A 26,929-nucleotide genomic window follows, 5' to 3' on the forward strand; every position below is an offset into this window, starting at 1 on the left:
AATTATAAACATCTTAATAATTTTCACTGTAACCCTTTACAACAAAGACATTGTGAGATCATCGGCCACAAAACATATAGCTTTTTTTTTTTGTTAATGGATCGGGCAACCCAATTTTAAATACCTCAATAAATTAGACAATTCTCAATTCTAAGTACACAACACACTCACACACTTCTTACAATTGAGGCTCATTGGCACCTCAAAACATATAGCTTAAGTCGCACTTATATCTCACATTCATTTGCACTCTAATATCCTACTTTGTTTTTGAGGGAAAACAAGTGAATCCCACATTTCATTGCAAGGCAACAATGCCAATAATATTTGGCCAAAAAAGAAACTAGTGAGAGATAGTTACGTCCTTATAAATTAAAAAAATTAAAGTGTGCTTGAGAAAAGAATTGCCACAAGTTGCTTGACACAATCGTTTTCATTTCCAACAGAAAAATATTTCTACTTGTCCTTTCAGTTCAAACCACGGGCATCTTAATCTTAAATTCTCAATAAACAACATCAAATAGATTCAGCTTCTCTCTTTTTCATTTTATTTTTATTTTTATAAAGATGACATATATCTGGAGTGAGAACTGAGAAGAGTGTCGTTATTATTACGTTTATGATTATTTTGTGGTAGACTTCACATTCATATGGCATGCTAGCTAGCTAGAAGCCTAGAACATGTTCACATGTGATATATATATATATAACATATGGTATATGTGTATATTTATTTTGGTACATAGTTGAACAAAGGCTAAAAAATTTTGATATGGAAGTAAAATATGTAATATACTTTAACATGGTAATTTTTGGTGTTTTTTAAAATTGTGGGAGTACACAAATCGGACCCTCCGATTTGTGTTTAAAAAAGTGAAAAAAATTCATAGTACACAAATCGGAAGGTTCGATTTGTGTTAAAAAAATTGAAAAAATTCCGAATACATAAATCGAACCATGCGAGTCGTTTGATTTTAAAATTTTGCTTAACAAATCGTATGGTCCGACTTGTGGTTGAGCAAATATGAATTTTGGAAGCTAGAAAACGGACCCTCCGAGTTATTTGTTGTTGTCAATTTTTTCATGAAATGGAATATCCAACGCCGGACCCTCCGAGTTGTTCTACTGACACCACATAACTGTGAAGTACCTGTATTCCCCATGTTCGAATTCAACACCAATTTTACTTCCATATTCAAATTAAAAACTTCCATATTCAAATTAAAAAACGTTGAACAAAACTAAACTTAAAAGTTTTAAATAATAGATTAAAAGTAATATTAATTTTTTTTCTATACCAACAATGTAGACAAGTTAAATGGCAAATCCACCTAAGTTTATTATGGACAAGGATTATTTCAAATACTTCTCCATTTTTAATCAATAATTTTCTTATGGTGAATGCTATGATTTCCTAAAGGTGGTACACTGGTACTTATTTATTAAAAATGGTTAAAAGTTATTATTTAATTTAAAAGATATAAAAATAAATAATTTTTAAAAAATTAAAACTTATTACAAAAAATAAATTAAATAAAATTTATGCAAAAACTCATAGACACCATAAAATTGATCTTTTCTTATATTAAACATTTTGAATCCCTTGTTGAGAGAAGGCAAAAAAATTTTGATATGGAAGTAAAATAAGTGATCTACTTTAACATGATAATTTTTTGTGTTTTTTTAAATTGTGGGAGTACACAAATTGGAGGGTCCAATTTGTGTTAAAAAAATTGAAAAAACTCAGAGTATACAACTCGGACCATGCGAGTTCTTTGTTCACGAAATTTTGCTTCACAAATCGCATGATCCGGTCCGATTTGCAGCTGATGGAATTTGAAATCTGAAACATGAAATTCGGACCCTCCGTTTTGTTTGTTCTGGGTAATTTTTTTTTTACATTCTCAGGGACACAACTCACAAAGTCCGAATTCTGCTTCATCTGATCCCACAACGAGGTGAAGTACCCCTCCTCCCCATACGCGAGTTCAACACATTCTTTGGTTCTATATTCAAATTAAAAACTCGAAACCCCCTTCCAAAAGTACGTAACATAAAAATTCAATTCATGCAATACCACATTTATTGAGACATTAATTTGGAATTAAATTTATGGCAATGAATAATAGCTCAAATGGCATAGTCTCCCTATACTCAATTAAGAAATTGTGGGTTCGAGTCTCATATCTTTAGTAAAAAAAAATTTAGAATTAAATTTTGGATTAATCTCTGCATATAGGGGGAGACAGTATATTTTTTTTTGAAATCTTTTAAAACCTAAAAGAACAGTAAAACAATACCTTGAATAATGTTTCTTATTTTTTTCAGGTGATTTTTTATGGAGATTTGTATCTTTTCTTCTTGATTTCTTCTACTCTTCGCGAGGAGTTGGAACATTTCTGCAGAATCGTAGTAGTTTGTTTCGAATGTTCATTGAATTTTGATGGTTTGCATTTTGATTGAGGAAGAAGAGAAAGAGTGAACGTGTTGTGGAAGGAAGGGGCGCATGTTTTTTTTCTTGAACTTGAAGCAACTTATATAGCCAAAAAGATTTGTATGTGTAGCCGGCCTCTTAAATTTTACTAATGACAATTTCATTTTTATTTTATTATTATTTTTAATTTTTTATTCCTCTAATAGAATGTGAATAAAAATTAAAAAGGGAATAGATCAACCGCATCACGGCATGATGATAAAAATCAAGTAAGAAATTAATTTTTAACAAAAGTTTTACATGAAAAACCAATTACGTATTAGCATATCTAAGTTAAATAACTACCCGAAAAATAAGTGTGATTTGATTATGGTTATCAAAATTAAATTCTTAAATTAATTCATTTAGATAAGTTCGAATCTTTTAAAATTTAACTAATGTAGCGAATACTTTTTATTTTCTTCAATTAAATTTATATAATTATATCATTTTTAAATTTTAAATACTCAAGTACGGAGATGATTGTTTTTTTATAGACATTAAGACATAAAATCTAAATCAAAATGTTATTTAATCAAATTTATTAAATTATTTAATAATTTTTAAATATTAACCTCTGCTTATAAATTTTTACCTAAAATAAAATAAATTATCAACTCCGTCATTATCACTAATCAATTCAAACACTAAAAGAAGAATCCACTATGATTAATTAGTGAGTCACACGTGGCAATTGGCGAATGGACCCATTTAGCTTTCAGGAGGTTGTTCCAATCCTGAATCTACGACCATTCTCCTCCACATAATACACTAATCACTACCACAAATTTCGGAAACCATCCAACGGTCAAGACATAAGGAACCGTATCGCACTGTTTGCGCCCTCACCTCACCGGAAAACTCCTTGACTCCCTTATCCTGCGCACCTTCTCACTGCAACTGTAACTGTAATGGCGGCTGAGCCCGAAACACTCCAACCGCCGCCGGAGCTTCCAATCGCCACCGCACCTTCCGCCCCGGAGGAAACGGCAGCGGATCCTACGACGACGACAACGGTGCAGCAGCAGCCCGCCGCTGAGAATCCCGGTCCTCCGCCACTCGCTCCGAAACGTCAACGCCGTCCAAGCGTTCGTCTGGGAGAGATCGGAGACCAACGCGCCTCCGCAACCAACCATGAAACTCACACGCGCCGCCCGAGCATGCCTCCATGGAGCTGGCGTATCCGCTCGAAAGAACCTTCCAGGACAAACTCGAAGGCTCGTTCCCTAACGAACCTCCCTAACGGCGGCGAAGAAATCGCTGAATTCGGTAACAAACGCGGTAAATCGAAGCGAGCTTCAACAGCAACAAAGCGTGTGAGATCGAATTTCGCTCCTCGAACCGCAGTAACAACAGCAGCAGCAGCAGCAAAAACAGAAAACAACAACAACGACAACGGTGAAGAAGAAGCTTACCGTGATTTCGATTACGAGCAGGAAGATGAAGACTATCACGATGACAGTCCAGTGCACTCGGTCCACGACGACGACGGTTACTGGCACATAGGGAGGCACACGGATCGAGCTAGGGTTTCGGAAAACGACGTGGTTGAATCGGATTCGAGGGAAGGGAGGAAGTGCGAGGGGGTGAGGTCGTGGTTGCTGGAGCTAGGTCTGAGTAGGTACGCTCCGATGTTTGAGATTCATGAGGTGGATGATGAGCTTCTTCCGATGCTGACATTGGAAGATCTCAAAGATATGGGGATCAATGCCGTTGGTTCTAGAAGGAAAATGTACACTGCGATCCAGAAGCTTCGGAAAGGGTTTCCATGATCATGTATGTATGTAATGTAAATTGTTAATGTGAAGTGTGTGTCTATGGTTTCTAAATCTTAAGTTCTCTTTCTTATTGTGCTACCTTGAATTATATAGTTGATGTAGATATATGCATGTGTAAGATGTTTCCTTTTGTGTTTCTGGTTAGTATGAATGAATAGCAATGGTTGTTATATACTTTGATCTTCAGTTGAAGCTTTTGATGACTTGTTTTCTTTCTCTGTTTTTAGTAGCAGTTCTGTTACCTTACTCAATTGAACTAGTTTTTGATGGAGGTGTCATATCTATTCATTCATTTGAGTCTTCAATTGTTTGATGTTTCTGTGCTCTAATTATGCATGTGGAGCTTGGATTGAGCTGAAGATCTTTGTAATCTTGTATCTGAAAATCAAAATTAACAGGCTGGATAATGTGTTGTCCTCCATTTTGATTAATCTATTAATCTTTCAGCTACTTGATCATGTAGGATAACTTGGATGTTATCCTGATAAGATTTTCTGGTTTCTGCAATTGAAGTGATTGATAATCATTTTTTATACAATGTCTGAGGCATGGATTATTGTTTCTCTGCTATGTTTAACCTTTCATACACTTAATCTATATTTTAAGTTTGTAGCTTTGAATTTTGATACAAAACTTGTGATAATCTTATAGTTGTTTTATGGTGAGATAATGCATACATATGCAATGGGAGACATAAAATTGGACTTAGACAATATATGCTGATCTGATAATCATGTTGAGAAATGAGAATCCACAATCAAAGCTACTGGTACATGCTTTTTATGTGGTTGTGAATGTTGGGTATGATAGAAAGTGATTAGTCATTTAATTTTGCTTTGTATGAGGTTTGGATTTTATTTATAGTTGAGGTCTTTTTATTCACATTTTTGCAACGTTGGATGAATTTTAAGTTGAAATAATAGGATGATTGTCATCACTCATCAGTTTGCCTCATGTACACTATATATACTTTGGATGAATTTGATGGTTTTATTTATAGTTGACTATGCTTGTGACTTAGATAGCCATTTTCTCAGGCACAGTTAATTTTCTGCATAATGTCGGTGAGTTTGATCTGTATTATTTTCACATTAGGCTCTTGTGTGCTTTTAAATGGAGGTCCTCGTAGTTCTTAGTTTTCTTTCTTTTTCTCATATGTGATGTTACTTAACTCTAAATCTCGCTCTAAATAATTACAACTTCATTCAAAACTTTGCGAAGGTAATTACATCAATGATGTGTTATATATTTTGAATTCAGCACACTATAAACACCATTAATTTGTCTACTCAAAAGCTCTAATAGGGTAGATTCATGGAAATCACTAGCTATGGTTTAAGATGATATGGGCCGTATGAAGTTTCTTTCTGCTCTTTTTGGGCCTGGACTCTTGTTTATATTTTGAATTGCCAAATTGCTGGCCTGCTCAAAATCAATTTTCTTAGCTCATAAGTTCTTATCATTCCTGACCAAAAAAAAGTTCTTATCGTTGACCAAGAAGAAAGTCCATAATCTTCCTATTATTCTATCTATGAAAAAACCCACGTATGGCCCAAAACATAAAAGGAAAAATCTTTCACTACCATTAATTTTGGGGGAAAAAAATAAAAAATAACTGAAAATAAAAAATAACTGAACCCTAATGTTTGCTTTCATATACTCACTTCTACCACTTTTATGTTTTAGCATAGTCTTCCTTTAACTTATATAGACTTGACTCTTTGCTTTGCTCTTTTGCGGGGCGATAAAAAAAAAAAAAAAACTGAAAAATTCAGAGATATTATGCTTAATATAGAAGAAGCTATATGGACATGTCATATGTTTTTGCACTTGCACCAAATAAAGTTGAACTTTATAGATGTTGAATTAAAATTTGTTAAGTACAAATTTGGAAAAGGAACTGTACCCACGTTAGATGTTGCTAATAAAAACACATGCATGTATCCAAATAAAAGTATTGATATGACATGCATTTAGCTGGACACAACAATACTTAAATTAGAATAAAAACAAACTAAAAGTGGGAAAATAGTGGTTAGTGGATCAAATTAGATTAATAAGTTTTTGTTGTTGATAATACAGTTGATTATGATGGTAATAATTCCCCACCCACCTCATAATATATATATGAGAATAAAAATGTTATGGGCAACAATAATAGTACTTGCCACCCCAAAACCCTAATTCATGTCATCAATAATGGGGGATTTTTTTTTTAAAAAAAGGAAGCAAAAAAAAATAATAATAATCAAAACCCATTAGAATAGAAAAATTGGAAAAGTAAAAATTAAAAGAACAAGTAAAAAAAAAATGGTTTAGATAAGTTAATAACAAGGATACAATAAAATTAAAGTGATGAGTTGTGATTAAGCATTGGTTCTACTGTAATGGAGAACCATGACATGATCTGTGGTTGATGAATCTGAAAGCAAAGGTCTTGATGTTGTTGTTATGTTGGTAGTGTCCCTCTGAGTCCAAATGTTATCCCTCACATGCTGCAACGTTAAGAATGGTAAAAGTTTCTGTCCTCTGCATGTTATCTCTATCTGCAATAATAATACCAATTCATTCATTGAATCATTATTCATTCCACACTTTATTCATAATTATTATCTTCAATTCTACCATGTACACACACATCACATGTCATATGTTATGTTATGTTTAAGTATATATAGAAATAGATCAAAAAAGAAAGAAAAATCTTTGTTATAATAACAATTCTTTTAGTATTTTTATTCACTTAAAAAATATTTAATTATTCTATTGATACCTATAATTTTACTAAATTTATAATTAGATTCTTTATTTTTATTTTCAATTGAGTTCATCCACTCTCCACTGCTTTTAATTTTATAATTAAGTCTTTCTCAAGATAGAAAATATTAGCGTTATAACTGTATATTTTTTCACAAATTAAAGGTATTTATAATTAAAAATCTAATTAGATCTTTGACTGCATGTATTTTGGAAGAAACATTCGGTTAATTTTTATGTTTTCTACATAAAAATGATTTAATTATAAAATTAAAAGTAGTATAAAGATATAATTAAAAAAATATATAAAAATTTAATTAAAAATTTAGTAAAATTATAAGGACTAATAGAATAATTAAACATTAAAAGAATTTAACTTTAATGTAATATCACACTATTAAGACATTAGTAAGAGTAATGTTTTTAGAAATAATTAAAAATTGTGCCATCAATATTGTAACATACTAGAATACACAATAATATATACAAAGGTTATAATTAATTAAATAAATAAAATTCATATTATAATTAGCTATGATTGAACTTATTATCTATACACATTAACTTGACTACGTGAGTGTAAGCAAGAAATGATAGTTATAATTAGCATATGTATACTTTTATATCATTCCTCTATCAATCTTTTTCAATTTCAAGATTTTTCATATATACAATTCCAGAATCATTGTTATGATTACTTTTCTTATAATCTCAATATTGATATCTATGCATCTTTCTTTACGCGACGGGACGCTAGCTTTAGTTCACTTCAAAGTAAAGACTCTACACTACTATTGAATAATAAATAATTAGATATATAAAACTTATATAGCATATTATGATGATTTCATAATCAACATTTTGTGAATAAGGGAAGCAAGGAATATATAGAAACAACTGTAGGATTTTTTATTTTTATTTTAGTTCATTAACTTGAATTGGTATCATCATGTTACGTATAATAGTAATCTTATCAATTTCTTCTCATACATACATTTAATGTATTGTGTATGTAGGAACGAATTAATAATACTCAGATACACACATTTTTCTTTATCTATAAATTTTATTTAAATTCTAAATTATAAATTTTAATTTCTAAACTCTACATTCTCTAAAAATAAAAATAATTACATAAAAAATTAATTTCTAAAAATTAATTCTCTATATTTATTAAAAGATTTAATTATTCTGTTAGTTCATATAGTTTTATCAAATTCTTAATTAAATTTTTATATATTTTTTAATTGAATCACTATATTACTTTTAATTTTGTAATTATGTATTTTTTATGTAAAAATGGTAAAATTAATAAAATATTTCTTTCAAAAAAATATATAATAAAAAATTTAATTATATTTTTAATTATAAATATTTTTAATTTATAAAAAAAATATTTAATTAATTCTAATAATTTTTACACTAAAAAATAATTTAATTATAAAATTAAATAAAATATAAAAATTTAATAAACTATAAAGACTAATCAAATAATTAATCCTTATTAAAACAGAGCATGGAACATACATACAGTGATGTTATGCAGATTAGTAAATTAAATTAAGACAAAATTCTTTTTTTTTTTTAAGCAAGAATTGAAATGAAAATATGAAATCAGGATGAAGTCATGCTTTGTCAGTGGCTTACGTCTAGGGCCTACTAACCAATGCATACAATCTTTGTAACTTCTACTTTACGCATAAGATTGATCCACTTCCCTCTATTTATTTTTCATATTAATTAATGTTAGAGAAAACAAAAAAGAAAAAAGAAAAGCAATTTCTTTTGTTCTATATAAATTAATTTAGTTTTGTTAAATGAAGCATGCACGCATATATTTGGGTCAGCGGGTAATCGTGGAAATGGCCACCCAACCCACGATCTTAAAAACTGCTCCCTCTTTAATCATTATAGGGTCCCACAAGACTTTGCTCCTAAGCCATAATCATCATCCCTTAGACTTCAGTGTTTTTTTTTTCTATTCTATTATATTTTCATATATATATATATATATATATATATATATATATATATATTACTATTATCATATAGTAGTATTATTCTACATCAATTAGTATTAATGTATCATACTATAGCTATAATGAACAAAACCATTAACCACAAATAAATTTTAGGTTTAATTAGTCTGTTAATTCTAAAATTTCGTAAAATTTTTAATTAGATTTCTATATTTTTTTTAATTGAGTCCTTACACTAAATTTTTTTTAATTGGATTCTTATACTTTTTTTTTCCTTTTATTTAAGTTTTTATACTAATTTTTTTAGTTGGGTTTCTATAAAATTAAGCCAATTACTATTAAAAAAGACTTAATTGAAAAAAAAAATTAGTGTAGAGACTCAGTTAAAAAAATAATAATAAAAGACCTAATTAAAAATTTCACAAAATTATAAAGACCAACAGAGTAATTAAACCTAAATTTTACTAAAATATTATTGATAAGAGACAAAATTTTAATTAACTCTATTCAGTATTCACCATTATCTATTATTTTATTTTTTATTTTAATTCAACCACCATGCATACATATTTTCAATATCAATTTTTTTTTGTATCACTATATAATTATTATTCAACTTTTTTAATTATTTCAGGTGTATAAAAGTATCCAATGTTTTTAGATATGGGGGAGATGTATATTTAAAAATTATGCTAAAAATAATTGAGAAAACATACAAAAACAAGAACGTAGAATAAAATATGATGGAAATAATGGATCCATGAACCACGGCGAAGAATAGGCTAAGACACCATATAGAGACTATCATAATCATAATATTAATATTAATAATAATAATTTTAATATGAGATATAAAATAATAAGTTGTATTATATATATTTTCTGTTGTTCGAAGGGACCTAATCACTACGCGTTTATATTACTAAAAATTTTCATGGATCATCATGCACGTCTTTATCACGTTGCGCCACCCAAACCCTAATGCATGCGAGCGTCAACATTACTACATGAAATTATTGCCCTTTTTATTTTTCTTTCTTTTTTATTTTATTTTCACCATCAAACTAACTAATAACTAGTTCTATATAGTAGCGTTTGGTGGAGAGACAGAGACAGAAAGACTAAGACTGAGAGACAGAAACTAAGAGACCGAGATTGAAATAAATCTCAGTATTCTGTTTGGTACAAAATGAAAGACAGAAATTGAAACAAGAATAAAACTCTAATTTAACTTGCACAAAGGGTAAAATTAGAATTAATTAATTGAAATGAGGGTATTTTAGATATAAAATGTTATTAAAGTTTCAGTCTCTATCTCTAAAAATTTTAGTCCCCTATGTCCCTACTTTTTGGAAGTATTGAAATACTGAAATTTTGGAGACAGAGACTAAAATTTTAGTATCAGTCTCTGAACTAACAAACATAATACTGAGTCTCAGTCTCTGTCTCAATACCTCAAAATAAACGCTGCCTATAAGTCATGTCAAACAAACAAACAAGTAGAAACTCAGGTGTAGTTAACTGTAAGGTTGATAGTTGAGAGTTGTTAAATAATTTGATAAGTTTAACTAAATTACCATCTAACGACTCTCAAGTATTAACTTCATATGAAGTTAACTGTATCTGAGTTTTCACCAACAAACAAATAAATAAATAAAAAGGTTAACTCTCTCTCTACCCTCCTAAACCATGTTAATTAATTAACAATTAACGTGTTTTTTTTTTTGTTTATAATGGTGCATGCATATCACTCACCAACTTTAATGTTTTTTATTTAGATTGTGATGAGATATTTTTTCATATAATTCATCTACTCAAACTAGACGCCTCCTTACCTCAGCCACAAAATATTTCTTATTATGTCAAACTCTTAATCAAGTTTATCTACAACAAATTTAATATTAGCCCTAGAAAATTACATGATGTGAGTTATAATATATACAATAATAATAATAATACTAATAATTCCATTCAAACTAATTAAAAATTGCTGCATATTCACATTATGATAAGATTAATTCTCCTAATTAAATTTTTTTCATTATTATTCACAAAACTCAAACATAAGATATATATATATATATATATATATATATATATATATATATATATATATAATTTGAACAACCTTGTTAGTTGGGGTATAATATATACTACCTAAAAATAAAAAAATTATAGAAATTGCTTAGTTTTCAATCGTGGATAGTACTAAAATTAGATTTGGATTTTGTTGTTATTATAGAGAATCATCACATCATGTAGTTTCATAAACTGTGGTTGGTGGAGGATGGACGCTACCTATTTATAATAATGGAATTCTCCCTTTTTATGAGAGTGCTGCACTTAACATTTTGATGGAGCTTTTTAATTAATCCAAAATTAAATATTCCATATAATAAAAAAAATTAAAGGATAATAGAAAAAATGGAAATAGGAGGGACCTACATGAAAAGTGTGGGGAAAAACAAGCGAAAGCGTGACGAAAAGGTGAGAGAATGAAAGAGCATGCAAAAATGGGTATATATGGAAGTGTGGTGAGAATGACAGGGTCCACGTGTGATTTTCAAAGCCCTAGGATATGGTGTTAGTTTGAGTTAATAAATAATTAATTAAAATTAGTTAAATAAACAATTATCAAAACATATATATTATTGAAAAAATTTCAAGTATACCAAGAATACTGGTGTTCTAATTGTTTTAACAGTTGATTTTAATTAATATATATTATATATACTTTTTAGAGAAAAACCCAAAATAGTCCCTGACAATTACCTCGAAAGACAACAAAATCCTTGAAAAAAAAACTCAACCCGACACCTGACAATTACCTCGAAAGGATAACGAGGCCCCTGTGCCAAAAAAAAGTTAATGTTGTATGTTTTTTTGGCACAGGGACTAATCAGTCCCAAAAAAAATATCAGGAATCGGATTGAGTATTTTTTTTTTCTTGAAGACCTCGTTGTCCTTTCGAGATAATTATCAGGAGACGAATGAGGTATTCACTCTATTTTTTATAATTCAGATCAACGATTAAAATAACTGGAACACCGATATTTCCGGTACACTTGAAACTCTTCCTATATTATTATATATCTTTCAACCTTTTTGTATGAATATAGAGAATATGAGTAGTGCTGTCAATTAAGTAGGCCAAGATAAAGATATATCATAGATATATATCCAAGTTGGAACATGTGATTTTACATCTTAAAGTCAATGCACTCTTTATAATAAATTAGAAAAAGCAATAATAAGGAAATGGAAAACAAATCAAAATTTAAAACAAAAGTTAGGGATACACATATCTTCCACCATGAAAGACATCTTTTTGATTTCTTGTATTGATTATTCCCTAGACTATCTATTATCCATGTTCATATTGTCAATATACAACAAAACAGGTTAATTAGTTAATTATTTTATAAAACTAATTCTTTTATAGAGGATTTAGGATTTAAAATTAAGATTTAGGATATAAAATTTAGAATTTAAAATTTAAATTAAAAAAATATTAACTAAAAAGGTTGGGTTTCTAATTAAATTATTTAGAATATTTTGCTTAACATATATATTTAAGATTTAAGATTAAAATGGTTAGTTTATTTAGTTACCGTTTTTATAATTAGATCCAACAATAATACTCTTAATACCTGAAAAATATCACCATCTTTGACTTATTATCATTGAACCTCCTAATATACCTAAGGGAAAACAAATTGTAGCCCTAAATTTATTATTTTGAATAAAACTAATTAAAAACTTAAAGCATGCAAGTAAAGATTAACCTAAATATATCTACCTACCTAGAGAATATGTTATTAGGGCAAATTTATAATACCTATTAAACTCAATCATTGAGTTTCTTATTCCAAATTATATGTATGAGGTTTTCCCTAATAACCAGCTAACCCTATTCTTATTTTAATTTATGGCTGGTGATGATGTGTATAACCGAGTGGTCCTAGGTTGACTTCACATTATTATTATTATTATTATCATTAAGGCCTAATAAAAATTAATTAGATAGGAATGTTGAGTGCCTCACACATTCTAACTAAAATAAAATGGATTACTCTCATCAGAATATTAATTAACATATAAACATGTAAATGAATAAATACATAAATACAAATGAAGTTTTAGTTTAATTATTTGATGCCATGAAATAATAAGGCTAGATATTAAGTATTTTCCTAGAAGTTTAATTTGTTGTAAGTTGTGAATTATACTTTTTTGAAACAGGTTTTCAAGTTAATAAAATTTAATTAGTCAATTCTCAAATTAGTTAATATCCTACATGTATAAATAATAATGTATATATTAATCTGGAGACCAATCATCTATATGTCATATTATTTTAATAATAATAATAATATGGGTAGAAATGGAGAAAATAGATAATGTTGTTGTCTTAATCTCATCTTAATGAGAACATGAGTTGGAAGTTAGAAGGTTAATTAATTAAAAAGAAAAAGAAAAATAATAAAATGGAGGATTTGGGGATCTATAAATAAATGAAGAGAAAAACATGGAGGGTTGACCAGAATGAAAAAGAATAACTTGCATGAAATTCTAAGAGAATATATAATGGAATGTCGACTATTGCATGTGTATGTATGTCCTGTAACCTATCTAACGTGATATATATTTTTAGATATTGTTTGGTAATGCAAACCATAAACGTATATCTAAGATTTTGGGTTCTTCACTAACAAATTCAACTAAACAATTAGGTTTAACTCAGCTGTTCATGATACTACTCGTCTCAAAAATTTAAATGAATAAAAAAAAATAAAATAAATAATTATATTTTTAATAATTTTTTTTATCTTTTTTTCTATATAAAAATTTATTATAACAAGAAAATTTTAAAATTAATTTAATAATATTTCGAATATTTTAGCTTATTATTAGCTTTAATTTGTTGTTTTGTGCATAACACTTCTTTTAATGAAAAATCCAAAACACAATAGGTACTCAACTACTCAACATTGTGACTCATTTTCAAGCAACATTGACCACCATAACACAAAACTAATATTAAAACTAATGGGGGAACAAAAAAAAGATCATCTTTTTGGAAAATTAAATATCTAATTAACGGTGAAAACCCAAATCATACTAATTAAGCTAATATGGTCAGTAAAAAAAAAAGAACCAATCCACTCATCAATCAATGAATTTTTTAAAAGTATTTGGAGAAAGAAAAAACTATAGAACAAAAAACATATATAGGTTAAAAAACTACGTACACGTATTAAAATACTTTTCAGCACTCATTGGAAACTTAATTACTTATATTAAGACTTGTGCTGAAACTTAGCAAAATAGTTGGAGGAAAAAACAAAAAGAGATAATAATGTGACCGAGAATGATCAAAGCATATAATTAGAGATTCAAAGACTTTTAACAAAACTTTGCGGGGAGGAGAAGGAACACTAACTAACAAGTGTTATAGATGTTAATTATATCATTAGATTTGGAAATTCAATAATGAAGATAAAAGTTTAATTCATAATATTCTTAATTATAAGAGGGTAAAAGTTTAATATAACAAGTCACTATAAAGACAAACATGCATTCCTATGAAAAAAAAAAGGTTTTTTTTCCTTCAAAAATTGTATTTTTTTATCAATTCATACTAATAGCTTGATAAGGGATATGATGTAATAATAAGTGAAATCTGGATTTAAAAAATTCTGAAAAAAAAAAAGCTTTGGACTACCCCTATTTATCATATCCATCAAAGATGTTAAAATAACAAATATTTATAAAGATTATTAAATCTTTTTATATATCTTTAAAAAATGTGAAAATTTTAATATATACTTATTCACATTCAAGAAAGGTTCATAAATGTTTCCAAAGTGGGTGATGTATGTAAGTACGGTATTTGGTATCATATAGCAAAGTACAAATGAGACACATAGTTGGGTGAGTATCTAATCATTTTATATATGTATATATGTATTAAAGGAATGTATGAATAATTTTAATATATTCCATATATATACATATGTTACATGGTTTCTTCTTCTAAGGATTCAAAACCTTTTTCCAGTAATTATTAGGAAGCAACTAGTAGTGGTGTGTTGGATGATGAAGTGTGCATGAAGTATGTTATGGGACACACACTATAATGTGCACACCATAATAATATCACTTAATGCATGCCCTCGTGCACATACTTAATAATGACTATATATATAGAAATTCGAGTGTAGTTGATTTCATACAAAATTGATGACTGAGACCCATTAAATAATTTGACAGGTTTGAGTTAGTTTATTGCACTCGAGTTTTCAGTACACCTATTTCACTCATTTCCTCAGCCAAATACACAATACTTTAGAATTTTGATTATGTATCATTAGTTCATTACTCATGCACAATGCAAAGATTATTAGAGATTATTGAAGAAAATTACACTAGGGTTATTGATTACTATGCATAATGTACAAGAAAAATTCTTAATACTATTGATTAAATTAGTAGAATTTGAAAAAGGAAGATTAGAAAAATCATATTACAATTTATTTTTAGATTAACTACATTGGTTTGTTAACAATATTGTGCATGGAACACTCATATATAACATGCATTTCAATAATGATCAACTACTAATTCACAATTTAGTTCCTTTTTTATAATTAAAACATGCTTAATTTTCATATAGAGAAACAAACAAAAACAAACAAAGGTATATAAAAAACTAATTAGGGTTAATTCTATATAAGTTTAGTTCCATCTTATTTTAGCAATTTCTATCAAATTTTTTTCTTCATATACATGATGGTGCATGCCACCGAAAGGTTACTTTCATGCAAAAATCAGTGGTAGGTCATAGGAATGATAAACTACTCCATGGTATATAGAGTATTATAATTTGAAATGAGTGAAACTCAATTATCAATATCATCAAGTATATAAATATAGCTTCCTCATGTGAAATTATAACTTTGATCTAGAAGAAGTGAAAAAGAACTAATAATAATAATAATGGAGTACACACACATATTTTTTTCCCTTGAAGTAATTAGTAATTATTATTATTATTATAATTATTATCTTTAATTGAGTTTCTGTATTTTTTACCTAACTTATAATATCCAAATTCCACTCACCACCAAACTTAAAAAACATATAACAAACCAAATAGAAGTTTCTACTTAGGATCCTATGTGGATAATTGGTCTTGGATGGATTTGGATTTAATTTACTAGAATATAGAAGATTGAACCCATGTCTACTCTAATCTAATCAAATCAAAATCATGTTTCCCAATTTCCATGACATATGAGTATGAGTGTCATATAATAATGCAAATAAAATAAAAAAAAAAAACAGAAATTGAATGTGACAATTTAGAAATGTACATTTTACCTACACAATTTTCATTTTTTTTAATTCAATAAAAGATTTATGTGTATCCATCACCATAGAGATAAATGATAAATCTATTTTAGTTCTTATGTAACTTTCATGTCCCTAAAGGCTTTCCCCAATTTCATGTACTTAAGGGTACTTACAATGAAAAAAAAAAAAAAAAAAAAAAAAAAGATTAACCCCATTTTGCTTTTCGGATTGTCCTATGTAACTTGATTTATTTATATATATTTTTTTTACTTTTCTATTTTCTTAATATGGTTAGATGATGCTAATAATAACAATATTTGGGTAGCATACAACAAATAAAAAGATGGATAATTAAGATGGAATGCATTAATTATATTAGAAGATAGATTAAACAAATGATTTAAATTAATTAAGAAAAGTAGTAATAATAATAATAATACCTCTGATTCCATTTGAAGCCTGAGTTTGCTAACTAGATATTTCATTAGCAACCGAACTGTCATCCTTCCATCTCTGAAATAATTAAATGAAAGTCAAAATGAAATGATGAAAACTACTCTCTCTCTTTCTTTCTTTCTTTCTTTCTTTCTTTCTTTCTTTCTTTCTTTCTTCAAAATACACAAAATCAAATCATCATGAGAAAATATTGATAGCACACTGACATGAAAAAAGAGCCTCATTGCTGTTCATCAAGCTAGCTATAATATATATAAGTGCAGAGAAAAAGAAAAAGAAAAAGAAAAACATTAATTACTTACTTGATTCTAAGGTAGCTCTTAGCTATTTGAGGTAAAAATGGTTCTCTAACTCTGCATTTCAAATCAATTAACACCAAAAGAAAAAAAACATGATTAAAGTTAATTAATTGCACTTAATTGCAAGGCACATTGCTAAATAATAATGAAACAAAATTAAGAAGAAAAAAAGAGGACATTGGAAAATGTAATTAAGAAAGGGTAATGCTAGTTAGACAAAAAAAAACAGCCAAAACTTGCCTTATTTAGTATTAATTAATTGTCGCAACAATTAATGAATGTTAAATAAGGTAATTTATAGCTGTTTTTGGCTGATTTTCTTTGACTACCAAACATTTCCGTTGAGAAAAGTAGAAGAATACTAATAATGGGAATGAATGAATGAATTAATTAAGTTAATTAATTATGATTAGAGATAGATAGAGCTAGCTTACTGGTTTTGTTCAGCTTGAAGCATGAACCAAATTCCAGAATGAGGTCTTCTTGGAGGATCAACAACTCTAACTGTAGAAGAAGTGAAATCTTGAGAGCTGCTTGGTCCAGCCACATCAAATTGATGATGAAAGGGAGGAGTAGTTGGAAAATAAGAAGGCCTCAAAGAAGATGAAGAACAAGATTGTGATAAAGACGACAAAGATGAAGAAGAAGAAAGAAAAGGAGGCATGAGAGGATGTGAAGAAAACGATGATGCCCAATTCATTAGCATCATGTCTTGTTGTTGATGATGAGTTGCAAAGGTTGTTGTTGGAGCACTCATGTTGGGTCCACATGCCATGGACATAGACATGGACAAAGACATAGACGTTTGATGTTGTTGTTCATAGAACAAAGAAGAAGAAGAAGAAGAAAAAGGAAACATCACTGTTCTTGAAGAAGAAGATGAAGAAGCCCAATTGAAATGGCGACCTGGTAGTAACTCTAGCTCTACAAGTGATGATGATGATGATCCTGCAGAACCTGTTGTAGCTGCAGCCATTGTTGAACCTGCTTCTTCTTCAAGATGATGATGATGATGATGGTCTTGTTTTGTTGTTGCTGCTGCATCATGATCATGAAAACCTATGCTCAATTGAAGCCAGTTACTGCTATTATTGTTGTTGATTCCTGATTGTTCTTCTTCTTCATGTTCATGTTCTTGTTCTTGTTCTCTTTCTCCCTTTGAAGTTGCTTCTTCTTCTTCTTCTTGTTCTTCATGGTTGTGGTTGTTGGTGGTGGCTCTTGACAGATCCTCTGCCATGTGATTCCTCAGAAGAAAATCAGATCCTAATAAGCAATTACTGTAATTACTGTTATATCCTTCAACTTGGTTCATAGCAGTGTAGAAGAAAGCATAGTTCTTGTTGTTTTGAGAAGGAACCATGGTCATATTGAATAACATAACTCATAAGCCATGGATCAAACAGGAAGGTTCTGGAAGAATAATAATAGAGACTGCTTTATAAGCATAGAAGAGGTTTATGATGATGATGATGATTTTCATGATGATTGATGATGAACATGGAAGCCATATACATACATATATAGATATATAAGGGGTTGGGTTTTGTTTTGTTTTGTTTTGTTTCTAAAGAGAAAGAGAAGAAGAAGAAGAATTGTTGTTATTGTTGTTGAAAATCTCACTTTTGATTAATTCTGTTTGTTTGGAAGGTTGTGATGCCAAGGAATTCAACTATTTTTTTTGCAGATATATCTGATCTTAAGAGAGAGAGAGAAAAAAGAAGAGAAACAAACATGGTGCTCTCTCTGTCACCTCAATTTTTTATATATAGACATATATACATATACATACATCAGATTCCTTTTAATATTATTATTCTTACAAACTTTAGAATTTATGTACTCATGTCATGTCAGTTCATTAATTAACAATGCTAATTAGGAACATCAAACTAATTAATTTGAATTAAGTTCATATTATTTGAACAAATTTAATAATGTATTTTGTTTTTTTTTCTGAATTTATCTATTTTTTAATAGAAAATGTTAGAAGAAAAATATTTATAATAATATTATATAATCAGTAAATATTAGATTAACAATAATTTACATTCATATTTACAAATATTTTGCATACAAAAAGTATATAGTTTGTATTTAAATTTATCAGAATTTTACACACATAAATCAATATAATTTGTACCTATATTTTTAAGAATTTGTATCCATAAATTAGTAAAATTTATTTATTAAAGATAATTTAGTATTTATGTTAGTCAAATAATGACAAAAAATACTAAAAATTGTTCCCAAAAATTTCTCAAATATTTTTAATCATCTATTTTTTTTAATTTAGTTTAATTTATATTTTTCGAATGATCATATAAGCCAAGAGTAATTATACTTTTGTGGGTTTCCTTTTAGGAAAAAAATCTTAAATGGTCTCCGATAATTATTTCGAAAGACAACAAAACTCTTAATAAAAAAAATTCAACTCGGTCCTTGAGTTTTATTTTTATGGGATTAATTAGTCTCAATGCCAAAAAAAAATTAGGAACCGGATTAGATTTTTTTTTCTTTTGAGAGTTTCGTAGGCTTTTCGAAGTAATTGTGAGGAGTCGGGTGGAGTATTCACTTTTTTTTATTATTATGAAAATTGAAAAGAAAGGAAGAGGTCTATTAAATTAAATTATTAGGAGAGAGGGGTGGACAGGAAAGTGAGGAAACAGTTTTGGGCCATGTTCCGAGGACAAAATGACTGCAAGCCTCTCTCACTCCACTTTTTTCTTAAAGTTCCTTTTTAGCCCTAATCTTCTTCTCCCTTAACCTAATTACTAAACAAAACCTCACCCCCCAAAAAAAACCTAATTTTTAACTAGAATTATTTATTCCTCATATAGATTTACAATGAATGAATAATAAATTTTTTAAAAAGAAATTAAATAGGTGAGTTTAATATTAGGGAACCCTTCAACACTACTTAAACATATATACTTTTTTATCCAACAAATATTTATCGAGATATTTCTAAATAATTTACAAAAAATAAGTATATTATTGGAGACAAAATAAAAATAAAAATATTTTGGATTTAATTATAAACAAATTTAAAATAAAATTAAAATTTCAAAAAATATTTCTTAAATAAATCTGGATGAAAGTAATTGTATACTTATATATAGAATATAATAAATGAATTCTAGTTTTTTTTTCCCCTAAATTTATTGTTAATTAGTATGAATATTTTGATGTCAAATTGATGAATTTTCTTTTTTCTTTTGCCAAAAACAATTAAAATTTGTCTCAAAATTCGGCTAAGACGAAATAGATTTCTAGTATATATATTTTTTTAGTGTTTTTTATTTGATCCTTGTGATTAGTTTGTGTAGCAGTTCTCTTTAGTTTTGTCTTAGAAAGTGAGTGTATAAATATGTTTTCTAACTAAAAGACAAATGAAAAAAAAAAAAAGACAAAAAGGAAAAAAGGGGCTGCTTGAAACTTATTGTGTTGTTTTCTCTTTTGAGATCATATTTTGTTGCTAGTGATCTTCTAGCATATATATTTGCATGTTGGTTTCATGGTCTGAACTCTTCTATCTTTGTGTTGATATTTTCAAAGTGATCATCCTAATCAATATAATGGACCTAATCCTTCTGAACATTCAACTGCATGCTTTTTTGAATAATGCAACTTTTCAAAATGTTCTCAAAAAGTTTACTTTTACAGTGACTCTCACATACACAAACCCCCCCCCCCCCTCTTTTTTTTTTTCTTGTCTTAGGGTTTTAAAGAGAGTGGCATGGCAGCAATACCAAAACATAATTAGTGCGTATAATATTATAGGAAGAGTTTCAGGTATACTGGGACACCGGTGTTCCAATTGTTTTAACCGTTAATCTGAATTATAAAAAATATATATAATATATATTAATTAAAATCAACGGTTAAAATAATTGTTCTCCGGTACACTTGAAATTTTTTTAATACTATATATGTAATTATTAAGTACTATATATTTAATAGTATAGGTTCATATATATATATAATGCCCATCCTTTAATTAATTTATTAATAATTAAAAGTGAAAATTTAGGTGGAGTCAACTTCATATGAAGTTGACAACTGAGAGCTATTAGATAAAAATTTAGTCAAATTAATCAAATCATTTAACGATGGTTAACTATTAACTTTACGTGAAGTTGACTCCACCTGAATTTTTACCATAATTAAAAATACCATGACACAAGCTGCTATAGATCATATAGTATTGGAAGAGTTTCAAGTGTACCGAAAACATCAGTATTCCAGTTATTTTAACTGTTGATCTGAATTATAAAAAATATATATAATATATATTAATTAAAATCAACAATTAAAACAATTAGAATACCGATATTTCTCGATACACTTGAAATTTTTCTTATAGTATTAATGGATCTGGAGTGATCATGCAAAATGGTTACACATAATTATTGTTTAATAAAAAAGGTATTGAAATACTAAAAAGTAGTGATTAAACAATCAACACTAAGAGAGATCAAACAAAGTGCAATTTTTTGGGTATTTTGTTGTTATGTGTGTGTTTTGTTGCACTTGGGAATGTGAATTAAAAGAGGAGAATGATACTTCCACCTTCTAAAAAATAAATAAAATTTTTTATATTTATTAAAAAATAAATAATTTTCAATAAAACTAAAAAGTAAAAGAATTACTTTTTTTTTTAAAAAAGAAAATATAACATATATAGGGACTAATAATCTAATTAAAATAGTGGGAGGGGAATGATGACCTATCTGTCAAGAATGACATAAAATAGCAAAAAAGGTACAAAGAGATGTTACAATAATAATAAATATTAAAAAAAGGGGGGTGTGGCATAATAAGGACATTAGAGACACACAACACAAGTCATTAATTGATTATTATTAAGAGAGGCCAATTATAAAGAAATAAATGGGGATAGGACTTTCGTTTTGGCATGCATGATGATGATGGTGTCTTCCACACAAAACGAGGGATCGAAAAAAAACATAGCGACGTGGGCTTTTAATTTATTTCTAAGACATTCTCTTGTAACAACCATGTGCCTCCCACCCTTCTTATATTACTCTCTTCCATCTATTTGTACTATTCTTCTTTTCTTTTTTTTTGGTATTTTTTAATTCGATATATCAAAAATTAATTTGTTAAAAATAATTAATTATTAGATTAATTATTTAAATTATTTTTTTGTATTATTTTTAATTTAATTTAAAATTTACAAATATCCAATCCTAATCTATATGATATCAATTCAATAAGAGTGATCTTCTTTTACAAATTGGTGAAATTCGAATTAATTCTCCATTATATCTAAAATCATTGATTTTCTTAAAATTTAGGCAATTAACATGTTATTCCTGTATTTTGAAATATAACACTATTATAACATTATTAATTAATTTTCTTATAAAAAAAAGTTACTTACACAAATAAAAAGAAGTTGGATTGAATTTTATCAAACTTCTAAAAAGATTAGTATAATTTTGTGTCAAAATAAAGATTATGTATAATCTCGCTCTATTTATTTATTTATTTTTAGTTTCTCTTCATTGGGGAAGGGACTTATTATTATTATTTACTAGCTAGGACAATGAGAATTGAGAAATGGTCTTTAGATATACTACATATGAAAAATAATTGGGAAATTTAATTATTTTCTAATTTTTAAATAAAAATTATAATTTTTTATATTTTAAAAATAAATAATTTTTTTATTTAAATATTACTAAATAATTAAAAAAGGCAAATTAAAACTCCTAACCACTATTACTAAGATATATATGAGTGTTGAATGGAGTACTATATATATATATATATATGTAGTTGTAGTAGTTGATATGTTATAAGTGGATGATATTGTTGAAAGATTGATGGAGAAAATATATTTTTTTTATACGGTATTTTTCAATTCAATAGGTTAAGAACTAATCTATTGCGAATCTGAACTCTATTTATAAAGTTTGTTGCTGATTAATAGGTTGCTGTATGCACAAGCTGGAACTCGAACCCTAACACTACTTGATTAAGCGAACGAGTGAGATGACCACTCGACCGACTCAAGTTGGTTTGACGGAAAAAATAATTATGATGGAGAAGAGGGAGATGGAGACCCTTGGCTGCCCTCTCTTGCTGAAAAGCTGGCCCTCTTCTTTCCAGCCCATCAAACATGCAACCAAAGCAGCTTTAATTCGAAAGAAACCATACATGACTTTCAAAGAATGGTCAATCAACCAATTTCCTAACATAAACTATCTCATCCAACATATTACATATTCCTACATACACATATATACAAATAATGGAGCAATATTATATATGGATATAAAAAATGATTATCAATGATGAAAATTGAAAACAAAACAATAATACACATGTCTTTGTTGAATAATAATGACTTCACAATTAACTTGTATATGTACAAGTAGGTGCATTATTTGGCAAACATAACTTATTTTAAAAGTTTAAGTGGATATTAGTTTGTCTTATGTTGAATTTTTTTTTGAAGATAATAAAAATTGAACTTAAAATATTTTAGTTATATAGACTTTGATACTATATTATAAAATTTTTTATTTAAAAATTTATACTGATAAAATGAGATATATAAATAATTATATTTAATAGTATAATAGATGATTAGGTGATCAACTAATATTTGCCTAGCTTTATCTTTGACATGAGATGGTATATATTAATCATTCATATGAAAATAATATTTTTAATTAACCCATCTAACTTTATTTAAATATAACTTAATTAGGAATTAGCATAATTAGGATGTGTAGTAGTGGACTAGAGGTAATAAGCAAGTTGCAAATTTGTAGAAGAGAATCTCAATTTGAATGTTGAAAAAGACAACTAGTGAAAAGGGCCTTTCAACATTAATTTCCAAGGGTTTAAAAAAAGTAACTTAGGAACTTATATATATTATATACTAGGTTTGTGAAATAATTTGAGCATGTTATTTTCAAAGATATGAAAGAGTAGAGTTTTTCCAAGTTTCCTCTTTCTAATGGTTTAATTAATATGTTTTAGTGTACATAACCAATCAATTATAATTGGAGGTCTATTTTAATTTACTTGCACCAAACATAAACTTTTAGAATGATAACTTTCATTACTACTAATGATAATCAAGTTGGGTTCGTTCAGTAGTTAGCTCACTAGTCCGTTTAAGTAAGTGTTGCAAGTTTGAATTTCGACTTGTACATATATAGCAATTTATTGGCTAGTGATAAACCCTTAAATGAAATTCAGTATCACAAGGAATAGTTTTTGACCTGTCGGATTGAAAAATACTGTGAAAAACTAATGTATGTGTGATACATAAGGTGTGAGATGTTGTAACCTAATTTTTCCAATAAAGAAAATGGGTTTGCCAAATAGAGAAAAGAAGATATAATGTGTGATGCGCTTATAAAGGCAGCAAGAAACCAAAAGAGATGAGAGGCGTGACAGTGCATGGATTGGAATCAAAGGGACGCTCTCTCCTTCTATGATGCTGATATCTTTCTACCCTAACATTTCGTCTTCAAGATTCATGCAAAATATATATAGGGCGAAAATTCACATGCAATTGTTTTTATGTAAAATTATTAGTTGATAATCATTAAATAATTTGATATATTTAATTAAATTATTATTTAATAATTTTAATTAATAATTTTATATAAAAATAATTGCATTTGAATTTTTATCATATATAATACATAGTAAGAAGTTAAAATTTAAACCCATTTAGATAAAATTATTTATCTATTTCAATAGTATCAAAAATCAATTAAAATCGTACTTATTTAAATTTGATTGGATTTCACTTTAAAAAAATTACATGAATAAATTGAATTTTTAGGTTTATTTTTTAAAATCGACAATTTGAGATAAAATTTTATTTTATATTTAAATTTAATTTTTATTTATAATATATTTAATTTGTTGTTAACTTTTATCTTATTCATGTACGTATTATTATTTAGAAGTACTTTGTGAATGTAAAATAAAATTTATTTATTATTTTTCAATCTAAAATTATTTTTATTTTAATAATAAAATATAAAAAAATTAAATAAATCGAACCGCAATAAATTATGTATATATTTTGGATTTATTTATTTATTTTTAAACCGATCCAAATTGTACTACTATACAAACACCTATATAAATTAGTCTGAATTTTAACGCGTATAATTCACATCTTTCTTTTTATATTTTCATATTTTTTTGCACAGTTGTCTATTCTGATTGTTTATATAGTATCATTGTTGATAAAAAAAAATCTCATAGGTATAAAATTCGTGCATGAAAATGATTTCGCACAAAATGTGGATATATATAAATAAAATAAATAACGGGTGAGATAATTTAATTAATTAGATAAAGGAAAAAAAAAAAAAAAGGAGAGGCGAGAATAGCTACTTTGTCAACTAAAATTCTTGATAGCAATCATAAGAGTATATATTTCATATATAAGCACAAATCTTATAATATATATATATATATATATATATATATATATATATATATATATATATATATATATATATAAGTGTGAACGAAACCAAGTTAGACGTAAGTAGTGTTATTTAAAAATAATAGTCTCACAACCAATCACAATTCACAAGTTTATTGGTATAAAGTTGGCGCTGAAAACAACTCCAGATTAAGAGTTTGTCTTTTTGTGTTTTTCTTCTTCTTCTTCTTTTCCCTTTTCCTTTTCTTTTTTCTATCTCTCCTTTTTTTCCCATTTTCCATAATGAGGTTCGTCCATGTGTCACTTTAATTAATTTGTTTCGAATTACGGTCTTAGACTTAATGCTTCAATTATATAATATTTTAATTAACCATGAATTCCATCATCAATTATCCTTACAACAGTGTTATTATAAAATTAATTAAGAACTAAAAAAGTAAATTATATAATTGAATAAATTATTATTTGTAGTTATAAAAAATTTAATTACTGACAAAACTAATCATAATAAATTAATACTAATGTAATACTTATAAAAAAGAAAATATGTTTAACAAAACTAATAAGATATTGATTAATAATTAATTCGGTTAATAAATTTCTATTAAAACTTTTTTAAAATTTTTTTTCATTTTTTATTATTTTCTCTTACCTCTTTATCTTTTGAAATTTTCTTTTTCATAGTTACCTCTTATCTCTTTTTACTTTTGAAATGTCATACAGATTTGCTAAAATTTTGAGTTTGATGAGCATTTTGGTTTGCTGATAGATTAGGAATTTTAGTTAATATTAATTTTTTTTAAATTTTAAATTCTGAATATTAAATTTTAAATTTGTAAATTATTCTATTTTTTTAATTCTAAATTCTAAATGATTAAACTTCCAAAAAAATAATTTTATAATAAAAAATTAATTAATATTGACTGACTAAAAATTAATTTTTTATATTTATTTATAGGGGGATATTTTTATAAAGACACTTAAAACGTCTTTTTGTAAAGACGCTTACATTTCGCATTATTATTTGATGTATTAATAAACATGTTATTTTAAATTTCTTAACAAATTAGAATAAAACCGATTTTTTTTATAACAATAACAATAAACCTATTTTTTTTAGATATTTAATTGTATTTTTAAATTTTTAAGGATTTAAATGTCCACAAAACAAAAAATTAAGAATATATTTGTCTTTTTATCAAAAAGTTTAAAGATATTCGGTTTAGATTGTGTAATTCGATCGGATCAAATCGGGTCTAATAATTATAATGCAAACAATTGGGTTTATTATTATTGCCATAATAAACTGATTTTGTTCTTTTTTATTAAAAAATAAATTATTAACCAGTTTAATAAAAATGTCTAATAATAACATGACACGT

General features: G+C 27.3%; 2 protein-coding genes across 2 annotated transcripts; one reads left to right on the forward strand and one right to left on the reverse strand.

The window, feature by feature from the left end:
* The first annotated feature begins 3,172 nt into the window (after nucleotides 1-3,172).
* Nucleotides 3,173-4,425, forward strand: LOC107635582 (uncharacterized). Its single transcript, XM_016339091.3, has one exon. The coding sequence runs from the start codon at nucleotides 3,385-3,387 to the stop codon at nucleotides 4,243-4,245; it is 861 nt and encodes a 286-aa protein (XP_016194577.1). The 5' UTR covers nucleotides 3,173-3,384; the 3' UTR covers nucleotides 4,246-4,425.
* A 1,847-nt stretch (nucleotides 4,426-6,272) lies between these two features.
* LOC107638185 (RING finger protein) lies at nucleotides 6,273-18,853 on the reverse strand. The gene is made up of 4 exons (XM_016341351.3): nucleotides 17,533-18,853; nucleotides 17,102-17,152; nucleotides 16,784-16,856; nucleotides 6,273-6,797 (listed from the first exon to the last, which is right to left on the reverse strand). The coding sequence occupies exons 1-4, from the start codon at nucleotides 18,474-18,476 to the stop codon at nucleotides 6,618-6,620; spliced, it is 1,248 nt and encodes a 415-aa protein (XP_016196837.1). The 5' UTR covers nucleotides 18,477-18,853; the 3' UTR covers nucleotides 6,273-6,617.
* Between the last annotated feature and the right edge of the window lie 8,076 nt (nucleotides 18,854-26,929).

Source organism: Arachis ipaensis, chromosome B4 (genome assembly GCF_059453495.1).
Source record: "Arachis ipaensis isolate K30076 ecotype BB chromosome B4, ASM5945349v1, whole genome shotgun sequence".
NCBI classification, from domain to species: domain Eukaryota; kingdom Viridiplantae; phylum Streptophyta; class Magnoliopsida; order Fabales; family Fabaceae; genus Arachis; species Arachis ipaensis.